This window comes from Oncorhynchus mykiss, chromosome 11, assembly GCF_013265735.2.
Source record: "Oncorhynchus mykiss isolate Arlee chromosome 11, USDA_OmykA_1.1, whole genome shotgun sequence".
NCBI classification, from domain to species: Eukaryota; Metazoa; Chordata; class Actinopteri; order Salmoniformes; family Salmonidae; genus Oncorhynchus; species Oncorhynchus mykiss.
The window spans coordinates 13089404-13102623 of NC_048575.1; the positions used below are offsets into that span (position 1 = coordinate 13089404).

At 43.9% G+C, this 13220-nt stretch overlaps 2 protein-coding genes across 10 annotated transcripts in view; one reads left to right on the plus strand and one right to left on the minus strand.

The window, feature by feature from the left end:
* The window catches only part of LOC110535293 (polypeptide N-acetylgalactosaminyltransferase 11), a 48202-nt gene extending 43098 nt beyond the window's left edge, over positions 1–5104 (plus strand). The window contains exons 11-12 of the mRNA XM_021620196.2: positions 1008–1145; positions 3950–5104. Of these exons, the coding sequence (XP_021475871.2) occupies positions 1008–1145; positions 3950–4081 (270 nt within the window). The 3' untranslated portion in view covers positions 4082–5104. The remainder of the gene's footprint in view (positions 1–1007; positions 1146–3949) is intronic.
* Positions 5105–5156: 52 nt separating this feature from the next.
* LOC110535292 (histone-lysine N-methyltransferase 2C) overlaps positions 5157–13220 on the minus strand; it is a 224712-nt gene continuing 216648 nt past the window's right edge. For 8 of the 9 annotated variants that reach the window (XM_036934913.1, XM_036934915.1, XM_036934912.1 and 5 more), the window contains 11 exons: positions 12843–13113; positions 12094–12206; positions 11387–11470; positions 9944–11126; positions 9555–9691; positions 8893–9035; positions 7970–8153; positions 7588–7704; positions 7379–7452; positions 7155–7263; positions 5157–6930 (listed from right to left, as the gene is read on the minus strand). In XM_036934913.1, the coding sequence (XP_036790808.1) occupies positions 6838–6930; positions 7155–7263; positions 7379–7452; positions 7588–7704; positions 7970–8153; positions 8893–9035; positions 9555–9691; positions 9944–11126; positions 11387–11470; positions 12094–12206; positions 12843–13113 (2508 nt within the window). In that variant the 3' untranslated portion in view covers positions 5157–6837. The remainder of the gene's footprint in view (positions 6931–7154; positions 7264–7378; positions 7453–7587; positions 7705–7969; positions 8154–8892; positions 9036–9554; positions 9692–9943; positions 11127–11386; positions 11471–12093; positions 12207–12842; positions 13114–13220) is intronic. The other variant, XM_036934916.1, reaches the window with a different exon arrangement.

The window sequence follows — 13220 nt, forward strand, 5'->3', positions numbered from 1 at the left end:
AAACTAGTTCCCCCTGATCCAGATTAAGCCTATTCCTGTACTTCAAACAAAGTTCCATGGAGATTCTCCATGTGGGTTGGGGAAACGCCCTAGCGATGGAAAAATAGGTTGTGTGAGACTCTACCTCGCCTCCATCATATGGTCTACTATGTGTCACTGGCAGTCGTCATTCATGTTACCAGCCTCTGATTGACCTACAGTGATAATAGAACCTTTACATGATTCTGACCTCTTTTTGACGCTTCTGTTAGTCCGGCGACATGGACAATGGTTATAAGGGTTAGTGCTAGAATCTGAAATGAGTTCTATTTCAACCTCCTATCTCCTAATCTTTCATTACCTTATTTCAACCATTGTTTATGGCTACAATGACTGTTTTGTAGGAGGGTACGGTACCCTGGCTAGACGGGGAAAGTGCAGTATCTCAACCTGGAAATACATGAACTGTACCAGTACATCCCCCCTCCCAGGCTCTTTCAGGGTCACATCCACTGGAAGAGCTTCTATCTTTTCAAGCCTCAACTAAAGAAAAAGACACTTCCATTAGACAAGCTCTTCCACTTTCCTGTGTGTGTGTAAAAATGGTGCAGAGTGAGTCACTTTGTCTGTGTGGGGTAGAAGTTCAGCTGAAGTTACTGCAGTTCTGCACTGTGCCACATGTGTTCTCCCACTCTCTCTCTATTCTCTTTCCATCTGAACTTCTGTCTTACTGCAGCAGTTCTTGGGTACACGATGAGGTCAACAACTTCTGTTGTGAACGGTTGTTTGTGAAGTCATCTACTGACAAATGAGGCGTGAAACTTTTTTGTCATAAGTATTGGGAGTAGGTAAAGTTTAAATTCTGGTTTATTCCATACAGTCTATTGGATATGGAATAAAGGCTTTTTAAAATGAATTTACATTCCTCACTCGGGTCTGTACCACGTGACATGGTTTCCTTATACAGTATATACTTCTTCTGCCTTTCTTTCTCTCTCTCCCTAACCTACCTCCCTCTTCCTCCCCAGGAGTGGGCCTATGATGAGGAGCACGAGTTGATCCTAGCCGGCCTGCTGTGTCTGGACATGTCGGAGATCCGCTCGTCTGACCCACCCCGCCTCATGAAGTGTCACGGCTCAGGGGGCTCCCAACAGTGGACCCTGGGGGTGAGTTAGCTAGAGCCTCCACACTGTTGCTGAATCCACAAATCATCCCCATATCTGTATATAAAAGACGGGTTGGTTGTTTAGAAACACAACTGACACATGCGCAACTACTGGGGCAAGGATTGTTGACTTGAAAACATAAATACATTCGCACAATGAGCACTTGTTGGCTTTCAAATACATTGTTACAGTTGTTGGTTAGCCATATTAGCATAGACGTAGATCAGTCAAAACAAGACATGGTATCAAGAACAAGATAAATCTAGCTGAAATGAGCCACCTATGACATGGCAGCTTCTTGTCATTGTCGCTAGCTATCTGGCCATTCCAAATCACAACAGACCTCTGTCCCATTGAAGCGTGCGCATCGTTTTCCTGACGTTGTCAGCTAACCCATCTATAGAAGCAAATAGGGCTATAGTAACTGTTGCAATGACTGCTACCATCATCAGACCAGTACTGATATGACTAATACATTTCAGTATTACTATGGCATTTAACTTGTGCATACCGCTGGTACCACGGGGCATCATGATGGTGATGACGAGATGGAATCACTTCTATTCAACCACCGCCAGTGGGCTCCTTTAATAGGTGCAGTTGATAATGTACGCAGTCTCTATCCTCTGCCTCCATTCTGTACAGTGCCTTCAGAAAGTATTCACACCCCTTGACCTTTGACATTAGGAGGCTAAATTTAAAATTTATTACATATTACATTAGATAAAAAATGTTGTCACTGCCCTACACACAATACAAATGAATGAAAAGCTGAAATGTAGTCAACCCTTTTATGCCAAGCCTAAATAAGTGAAGGAGTAAAGTCACATACAGTAAGTTAAATGGACTCACTGAATGCAATAAGTGTTCAATGTGATTTTTGAATGACTACCTCATCTCTGTAAGGTCCCTCATTTGAGCAGTGAATTTCAAACCCAGATTCAACCACAGAGACCAGGGAAGTTTTGAATGCCTCGCAAGGAAGGGCACCTAATGGTAGAAAAAAAATAGTAAGCAGACATTGAATATCCCTTTGAGCATGATGAAGTTATTAATTAAATGTATGTCCTGAATGCAAATCCAACAACATATCACTGAGTACCACTATTCATATTTTCAAGCATGGTGGTGGCTGCATCATGTTATGAGTATGCTTGTCATCGCCAAGGACTGGGAGTTTTTTAGGATAAAAATAAATTGAATAGAGCACAGACAAAAGTCCTAGAGTAAAAAGTGGTTCAGTCTGCTTTCCAACAGACACTGAGAGACAAATTCACCTTTCAGCAGGACAGTAACCTAAAACACAAGGACTATACACTGGAGTTTACCAAGATGACATTTAATGTTCCCGAGTGGCCTAGTTACAGTTTGGACTTAAATCTGCTTTAAAATGGCTGTCTAGCAATGATCAACAACCAATTTGACAGAGCTTGAAAAATGTAAAAAAATAAATGTGCAAAGCGTTTAGACTTACCCAAAAATACTCTAATTGCTGCCAAAGGTGATTATAATTTAAACTAATGATCAAATTTTTCCTCTTCTTTGGCAAGTATTTTCTGTAGATGGTTGACAAATCTATTTTAATCCCACCTTGAAACACAAAATGTGGAGGGAAAAAAAATTGAGGGGTGTGACTACACTACATGACCAAAAGTATGTGGACACCTGCTCATCGAACATCTCATTTCAGAATCATGGGCATTAATATGGCGTTGGTCCCCCACTTTGCTGCGATTACAGCCTCCACTCTTCTGGGAAGGCTTTCCACTAGATGTTGCTGCGGGGACTTGCTTCCATTCAACCACGAGCAATAGTGATGTTGGGCGATTAGGCCTGGCTCGCAGTCGGTGTTCCAATTCATCCCAAAGGTGTTTAATGGGGTTGAGAATAGGGCTCTGTGAAGGCCAGTCAAGTTCTTCCACACTGATCTTGACAAACCAGTTCTGTATGGACCTCGCTTTGTGCACTGGGGCATTGTCATACTGAAACAGGAAAGGGCCTTCCCCAAACTGTTGCCACAAAATAGGAAGCACAGAGTTGTCTAGAATGTCATTGTACACTGTAGCATTAAGATTTCCCTTCACTGGAACTAAGGGGCCTAGCCCGAACCATGAAAAACAGCCCCAGACCATTATTCCTCCTCCACGAAACTTTACAGTTGGCACTGCAATCGGGCAGGTAGCGTTCTCCTGGCATCCGCCAAACCCAGATTAGTCCGTCAGACTGCCAGATGGTTAAGCGTGATTCACCACTCCAGCCGACGCTTGGCATTGCGCATGGTAATCTTAGGCTTGTGTGCGGCTGCTCGGCCATGGAAACCCATTTCATGACGCTCCAGACGAACAGTTCGTGTGGTGACGTTGCTTCCAGAGGCAGTTTGGAACTCGATAGTGAGTGTTGCAACCGAGGACAGACCATTTTTACTGTTCTGTGAGCTTGTGTGGCCTACTAATTTGTGGCTGAGCAGCTACTAGAGGTTTCCACTTCACAATAACAGCACTTACAGTTGACACGGGTAGCTCAAGAAAGGCAGAAATTTGACGAATTGACTTGTTGGGAAGGTGGCAACCTACAGTATGACGTTGAATGTCACTGAGCTCTTCAGTACGAGCCATTGCATGGCTGTGTGAGTGATTTTTATACACCTGTCAGCAACGGATGTGGCTGAAATAGCCGAATCCACTAACTTTTGTATATATAGTGTACTTTCTGAAGCCAGGGTATGCAACATATGGCCCTGTCTTCCTCCTCTACCCCAATTCTGTATGTAACACATGGCCCTGTCTTCTTCCAACCCTCTCCAGAAAAGCAACCGGCTGTATCAAGTCTCAGTGGGCCAATGCCTGGCCGTGGTCGACCCAATCAGCCCCAAGGGATATGTTGCCACGGCAATCTGCAACGGCTCTCAGTCCCAGCAGTGGCAGTTGGAGGGCTGATGTTGATACCCCACGACTAGTTACATACCAGACGCTGACTGCCCCCCCCCCTGGATGGGGGGAGTACTGCATGCTGCTACAACTAAGCAAGAGAGGGATGGAACTAATTATACGGACTGTGTTCTTGAAGAAATTAATGCTGTTTATCTTCAGAACTGCTTCCGGCCTGACGTGCACAAAGTATGGAGCTCTAAGTGGGTACGCTATATGTACTGTAGTCATTCGTATGCCTGACTTCCCCCTCTTGAAAATTTGTATTCCATGTCCTGTTTTAGATATTATTTTTTTACGATGCATCATGCAAATTATTTTTAATTTAATCCAATTTGCACAGCACTCTTGCATTAGACAATTCAGAGAAATGTTTAATCTTGTATAAGTCCCAAACAAGTGTTTTACTAAGAACAATGGACTGCCAGTGTTAGAGGTTTTAGAGTTAAATTGCATTTTATTCTGTACTTATTACAATCTGATATTAATTGCTATGACATACAGTACTGCATGTTATTTAGTTGACATTTCTTTGGGAGTATCTTTCTGTTGTACAAATATTTTGATCACTGGAGTTTGTTTTTGAAGTTATGTATTTTTCATGCCCTTGAAATGTGCAAGGCAACTTCCTTAATACTGTATTGATAGGCTACACTGTGTTAGCTCTACATCAGGTATATTGACCAAGTGATGGATAGTTTGTGCAGTCTACGTAAATCATGTCGAATAGGTTAAATAGAAATGGAATTTCCTACAGTATCTAGCGGTCTTGGGTCATGCCCACAACACTAGCAAAATCATCCATACTCACGGCCTGCTCTGCACTGTACTGGTGAGCTATGATGGTTGAACAAGATCTGGCAATGATTTGAGTTCTAGTTTTTCCCTTATCCAAATGTCATTTCTTAAGTTATGCGGTGCAGTTTTGTATTAGTTATTCTCTTTTGCAATGAGGCAACCAACTAAATGTTTATTTGAAGTATGAACATCCCTTTTGACACATTTACAATTTGATTAAAAGTCTTTGTCAGACGCTTATCAAAATGTCGTCCATTTACCCCCACAGAGAAAAGTAGCGCAAATGTAAGATGTAAAATATTTTATTTTTTGTAAATGATCCTAAATCTGATTCCAAACTCCATCACACGCTGTATACTTCAAAAAGGCTTTTTAGACATTACTATACAGGACAAAGAAAAGAGACACTATTAAAGAGGTCTGAATATTGTACAAGAGGAGAAAATATCCAAGAAACAAATTTCATTAACCATTATGGAAAATTATATACAATTGATTCTTCTGAAAGTTTAAAAATACATCATGCCATGTACTGTTTATTACAACGAGACTGAATATACCAACTTTTGTACAGTTCACTTAAGTTGTGCACACAAATGAAAACTTCATTTCAAACCTGTCAACGAAATGCTAGTACCAGATTCCAATTTTCGTGATTGAGTGTAAAGAAATCAAAATGATCATACAGTAGCATATTTTTTCTCAACTAGCCAGCACTAAACAGAATGTTTAAGAAATGTAAACAAAAAACGAAAATAATTTCATGTGAAAAGCATAATTGTGTCTCCTGCAACTGGTAAGTAAAAATGTATTTTTTCCCCCAAGCACAACATTATCTGCATGAGGTGAATCTCAGAGTGACTGACTGCTGTACACATACAGTTAAAGAAGCTAACTGATGGTATGGGTGGCTTCCAACCTTAAATTCACAGTTCTCTCTAATTCTACATTCACGTCAGATTAACTAGGGTTAGGATTTCAGTCGTCTCGATGTGATTGGTGCTCTCTTTGATTGACGCGCGTCAATGCAAACAGAAATTGTCCTAAGGAAAATGAAACACAAAGTATATTCTTCAAGTGGTCAGAATTTGACAACGCAACTTAATTCTAAATACAACAAAAATACTCTACATTTTTTTTTTTTTACACATTCTGTACAGTTTTATACAGCACATAAACTCTTAGAATGATATGACATCCTTCTTAAATACTTTTCTCAAAAAAAAATGTATTCACCCAAACAGCCATGATGTAGTTATGGTAGCATTTGGTCAATTGTTTACTTAATTGACTATTTACACTTTGTATAAAGTAACACGTTCTGATCAGACTGAACACCTGGGCAGCAGTTTGCCGGCGATTCGATAATAAATACAAAAATTCTCGTATTTTACATAAAAGGAAAAAAACTGACTCATGGAATCAAGTATTTTCGACTAAATTTGTTTTAGTGCAAGTTAACAATCCCTTAGCTTTGTCCCTAAGGAAGTCTTCTCTGTACATTCCTTGTTCAGTGGTGTCTACATTTCTGTAACTATATGTATATATATATTTGTATATATTTCATAATCCAGAGGACCTGCCTCAATAACTAAATAAGGCGGTGGCCAGCACAAAACTCTCCTGGTCAACTGGTGAATTCTACCCCAAAACACCCTCCCCTAATCCATGCATTTATATATATATATATATATTTATATATATATATATATATATATATATATAAAGTGAAAGACTCGGTTCTCAGCCTCAAAAATAATTGTCTTCGTGCCTGCGATGCCCCTTCCCTCTTTAGTCTTCTCTAACAGTTCTGCGGTCAGTGTCTTGCCCTGATAAGTTGTCTTTGTTTAAGTAATACGTTTTTCAGCTGACGAACCAACAAGCATATAAAAAGATAACAAGGAATGTGTGTGCGCGCCATCATTTGGAAGTGTTGTAGCCTGTATTTTTCCCCAACTGTCCCTGTTCTAGTTCATCCATTTCCGGCAGTTAACTGCACCACAGTGACAAGGGATCTTATGCTGGTCGTCCTCCAGATCAAATTTGTAGTCGTAGCACAGCTGAGAGAGAGAGAGAAATCAGATCAACACTTCAGGTGCTTATTACTTCAATGACAAACTGATGATAACGATGCACAATTCTATGCACGCTTGATACAACGAGACCATTCTTAAACATTAGCTGATGTCACATGGCTGAGGTAGCCACTAGCCACAGTGCAATGTGTCTCCAGTCTCTACTTTCAATAACGAGGCATATTGCTAATGAAAAGAGGATATCTTACCTCTTCTCCTCTCTGGATATTGCGGCAAGAGCTGATGATGATCTTGTCGCCTCTCTCCAAGCTCACGGCCTCGGCGATGCAGTTCGGGGCGCAGGAGTGGTTGATGTATCTGAGGACGATGACAAAGGTAAACGACTTTCCTACATGCTAGCGACATTTACACAGAGTTGAAATGTAACACAAGTAGGGTCAAATGGTGTATTCTGAACGTAGGAAACTCTTACCTTGCTGGTCCGCCAGTGATGGTGGCGTCGACAACATGCTCACTGTCCAGGCGGAACATGTAGACTCCACGGTTCTGCACCACAGCAAGGGAATAACATGGAAGATACAACATTGCCATTCTTCTCTTATGCTATCATGTAGATGTTAAGATGAAGGGGGATGATATTTAGTCTTGTGGGAAACATATGGCAATGGTTTCTGAACTCACCTGGGATTCGTACATCTTCTCCATCCGGTTGGCGACCTCGTTGCGAATGAGGGTACCAATGTACTCAATCACCATGGTGTGGGACTCAATGTCCCTGGCGGCGTACAGACCCAACCCCTGCCAGGACAGAAACAGTGAGGGTCAACACCTCAATGAATCTGAAAGCAAACGACCACTATGAATGATGCCATATCAGTCATGTCCTCATAAACCAACAGGTAACTTGTACTTACTTACCACAAAAGCAACCATTGAATTCAATCAATGTGCATCAAGCAAAATGGATTGAGATACTTCTGTGCCTGAATAAGTTAGACAATTATATTGAATGTGCATCAGGGCCTGAGTAGAGTCTGCATGTAGCCCTAGCACAGTGACAGACCTGAATGCGGGAGCGCGCCAGGTACACGTTGCTCTTCCACTCTGCCTTCATGCGTCGGTACTGGAAGGGGACGGATGCAAACTGCTTGGGGATCACCTCTTCCGGTGCGTCCACCACACCCACGCTGCCAACTGTCTGCATGGACTTAGAGGAGACGATGCCGGTGCTGGACAAAGTGTGAGGTCTATGGGAAGAGGAGGAGCCAAAACATACAACACCCTGAAGCATTCCCGCAGGAAGTAGCATATGACCATCGAAATAGAAACACAGTACTACCATTCTACTTATTCTATTTCTATGCATGTATGACATTGATGGAAAGGTGATTGAACGGCAAGTGGGACTGCATTATGGTGGTTTTCTGGACAAACAGACATGGCCAATGGATAATCTTCATTTAAAGGCCCAGGAATAAGCTTCATTTGGGTCCTCCGGGGAAAGCGGTGTTCCACCAAATGAGAAGCCAGAGTTATTGGGGTGGAAAGGCAGTTAATGTGTGGCTGGGAGCAGATATACCACGATAAGTACCATTCCAGGAACCCAGGATATTTAACATTAGCATTATTTTACAGCGAATGTGTCACTTATGCGTCATCAGGGCACTAAGACAGTAAGATGTACAATGCTGACTGATAACAGATGTGACATTGAAGGATGACTATTTCAAGAAAACAGTGAGGGAAGCCAGTTATCTTTTGTTACTGAGCTGTCCAGTGTTTTAAACAAATTAAAGCTGAAAGATGACCTGTTTTGACTTCAAGTAGGCAGCAGTGAAGTTAAAGTATAAGGAAGAACAACATGCATAAAGAAAGAGAGCGAACACCTTGTTGTGGATGGAACAAAGACAAAGTGTTGCAGAGATAAAACAGTGATCAACCGAAACAAACATGGCAGGAACTTAAGTGTAAAATGACACAGAATACCTTAACACCAACCTCTTGACATGGCTGCAGGCCTTGGGTTCTGAACGGGCACTGCCAGTTGGGTTTATGGCCAAGGGGAGCTCCATGAGAGGGTTGCGTCCGAACCGGAAAGTATATCTGTCACAGGCTTCCACTCCGGGGAGCTGCACACCCACATTTTTTAAAACATTTTTAAAAACATTTTCAAGCAGTTCAATCCATTAAAATTGGTCAATAATAACCAATAGTTGTTAATTACAAGCTGCAATTAAGTATTCATCTTACTTTAAACACTCAATAGTACATTTCAGGTTTCCATTAAGATACATGAGTGGATTTATTGAACTGTTTTTCCTACAGGGAGTTTATGAAATAGTTCTCTTACACCACTTAACCTTAGACTGAAAAAGTGCTTTCATAATCAACTGCAAAGTCAGATAAAACTAGTGTGTTTGATGGAGAACCTTTCATCAAAGTACTTAGAGTGCATATGGAAAGCCTTTTCCTTTAAAGCACCTAATGGAGTTGAAGTTATTTTGCATGGGAGCTTTTAACAAAAGTGTTAAAAACTTGCCAAAACCAATTCAAAAGTCAAAACCAAACTGCTATACTGCACACCCACCTAAAACGTTCAACTCTCTCAAACTATTCATTTTACTCTCTCTTGTCATCTCTGCTCTTACTGATTCTACGATCCTGGTGACGGCGGTGACGGTGAATCCAAACAGGTCCTCTCCCTTCAAGTAGACGGGGAACAGTTTCAGAGTTCCTGATTCGTTACGCCGGTCAGCCACAGGCTCCAGAATCTTGTCCCATACACCTACAACACAGAGGGGAGATTCGACAGTCAGGGTAACTAGATTCATTTATCAGGATGTGTCTAGTTTTACTTTGTGTAAATCTAACCATAACCCATATTTTGGCTGGTTTTCTAACCATCCTTCACCCTGTTTCTACACCAGACAAATGCATTTGTCAAAGTATTTGAGGTGAGTTTGATGTAGAATTTGAATTGTTTGCACATAAGTGGACCTGAAGTATTTGACTTATGTATTTGACCCTGCCCTCTTACCTTTGGGTGAGGCGCCGGTGAGCACCAGGTCATCGTAGCCTTGCTCTATCATCCGCACCACAAACTCCGGCTGGCCCTCGTTCTCCTCCACCGAGCACAGGTAGCGGCATCGGTGGTTGCCTTGGCGTGTGCTCCAGTAGATGCGGCTGGCCCGGTAGCCCACGGGGAAGATGGCGTTCGCTGAGTGGAAGGCAGCCATCTGCTGGGGCAGCAGCTGACCCACGGTGTGGAACACCAGGCTTCCCACGCGGAACGTGTGCCGGCGCTCGCCACGCTGCACGATGCTGGCCATCTGCCGTGCCTCGTCGCGCTGCACGTAGACGCGGCGGAACACTGTGAAGCATCGCAGCTCCTGGTCGTGGTGGGTAGTTGCGGGCGCCGCGGCCCTGTCGCCTCCTCTCCCATCGCCACCGCCGATGCCACGGGGCCGGTGCAGGTGACACAGCATTGTCTTGTCCTTGAAGAAGGTGCACTGGGCCTTGAGTGCGCACGTGAAGTGGTAGGCGTTTCCGCAGCGCAGCCGGTGGCAGCCACTGGTGGCGCCTGTCTGCTGGCAGTAGGTGCAGTGCACCGCCATGCCCCGCCGCAGTGCCAGCTCCACGTTGATCAGGGCGCCTGCCTGCGTCTCATACACCTCAGATGACCACAGGGCGCAGTTCAGGTGTACCCACAGGTCCAGGTCCAGGTTGAGGAGGCGTGCGGGGCCGTCTGTCATGCCATCGCCCTCCTCGTGGCAAAAGCAGCAACGCCTCAGGTCCCGGGGGAGGGGATCGGGACGCAGAGAGGCACCCAGCTTCCTCAGCAGCTCATCCACCTCATCCTCACCGGGCAGAGAGGACAGCAGGCTGCCTCTAGTGGGAAACACGACGTGTACACTCCACTTGCGCCAGCGCAGGCCCTTCCAGCGCTTGTGGTGGCGGGGCGACATGTCATCACCACCCCCGCTGGCAGAGTGGACTGCTCGGGGCCTTGGCTTGAGCTTGACCGTCACCTTGAGGGTGTCCGGCTTAGGTTTCTCTGTGGGGAAGGAGATGGGAGGGGGGCTGGAGGGGGCAGACTGTTTGGGCTGCAGCTGGGCCAGGCAGTGGACGTCCAGTGTGGACATGTTGTTACTATACTGGTGGAGCACCTTAGACGGGTTCTCTTTGACCGACGACTCAGGCAAGAGAGGAGACGTGTTTGGCTGCGAAAGAGAGTTTACTCATTAGGAATCCAATGAAAAGTCTCTAATTACTCTCAGCAATGGCATCTTTGTTTGCCCAGCTGTGGTCATTGTTAGACCATGTTAGAATATTCCACCTGCTTTTTGACTGCGCTAAAATGAAAACTCATAAATCCACTCATTCTCCATGCAATCTACAACCTGCCTTGTCGTCTGTCTACCTACCGTACTGGTGTCAGTGAGGTTCTCAAAAAGCTAAGAGTCCACTTAGAGATACACACCTTACTGTCTGTGGCTTTGGACTGTGTGGCTGCGGTGTGGAGGACAAAACAGTTGCGGCTACAGAAGACCTGGTTCGGTCTCTCCTGCAGAAGCCAGAGACATCAGCATCATGTTCAGTTGCCACAAAAATAAAGGAAATGCTCCGAAACTGGGAGGACAACTAAACCTGTCCAATAAAAAACGTTTTTTTTTCTGTTGCAAAACGTTTTGCCTTTAATGACCAGGAACCAGGTCACTTGTTCTGAACATGCATTAGTCGCGCACTGTCTAGAAACAACCATTGTTTTTTATTTGACCTTTATTTAATCTAGGCAAGTGTGTACATGTGTGGGCTGGCAGGAGGAGAAGACCAAAAGGTAACTCCTGATTTAAACAGCCCGACTGTTAACCTAATTAAATCATGTTCAACCCAGGCCATCTCCACTCATCTCGTGGTAAATCAGACGGTGCCTCGCGGCAGTTAGGTTTACTTTATTTCATTAATATTGTTGGGCTTAGATAAATCTCATTCCATATCAACAAAACTCTGATCATTTTCACTGTACACTACTAGTGAATGTATTATGGTAATACTTAAAATAATTGACAATTCATATTCTTATACGATAGGAATTAATTTCAGGCTTTTGCAGTTTAAATGACTAAACATGTTCATATTAAGTGACAATACTTGCTTCAGTTGAGCAACAACTGATTTGGGGCTTACCCGTTTGCTGCAGGCTAGGTCTTTGGTGGACTTGCGCACTCCGTTTCCCAGAACCACCACCTTGCAGTGGCAGCACCACTGGGGTTTAGGCCCCTCCCCCCTGGCAGCTGAACCTAAAACACATTTTTACATCAATTTGTCACAAAAAACACCTGAGTGAAAGACAGCTGAACAAGAAGGAAACAGACAGATATTGTGATTGCATTGGGGTTATTTCAAAAGGGCTCCTTCACAATCAAGTTAGCCAAAGAGCTAACAGGTTCAACCTCCCCAATCATTAGTAGCTTTCATTAACTTTTCACATCTCAGACATGATCAATACGAGGCTAGATGGGACTATCCACTGAGAGTAGAGAGGTTTCTGACTCACACACAGACTGGTTTTTCCATGCCCAGATTTTGCCCAAAATCTGTTCTAAACAGCCAATTGCCTTTATTGAGGGTAATGGGAAAATAACTTAATCACAGTGCTTATCTGCCTGCCATTTCCTGAGCTAAAAGATATTTACTAAAATAGCTTGTACAAACTGAAAAATCATGTTTTGAAATAACCAAAATGAAAAGCTTAGGAACGCATGCCATTTGATTGTTAGTCTGTTGATAACATGACAGTGATAAATAGATTTTTGTGAAATAATTTCACTGAAAGATATAGTGCCACCAGCTCTGAAGCCAGAAACGTAATTTCTTCCATCACTATCAGTTGTTACCATCGGCAGATTAAAGTTGGATCGCTGGTGGGTACTGACCTGCGCTGGTGGGTGGGCCAATGGGCTGAAATGGCTGGCTAATTCTGGGATGGTTGGGTGATCCAGGGGGTCTCAGGGACCTGATGGTGGGGGGCTGCTGGTGCTGGGGAAACATGGATACGTGAAGGGGGTCCATTCCCTGGGTCTGAGGCACCTTGAGTCCAGCCAGTAAGGCCAGGGAGCTGCGCTCTGGGCTGCGGCTCACCTCGTAGCTGCTGGGGATGGTCACACACAGTAGATCGGCCACCGCAGCCACAACGCCAGGGACGTTCTGCAGGTCCAGAAGTGTCAGGGAAGTCAAATAAGTTTATAGCCAGTGGTGGTCAATACAACAGCCCCATGCCAGAGGTCGGCAACAGGTGGCCGTTTTCGGCCCGC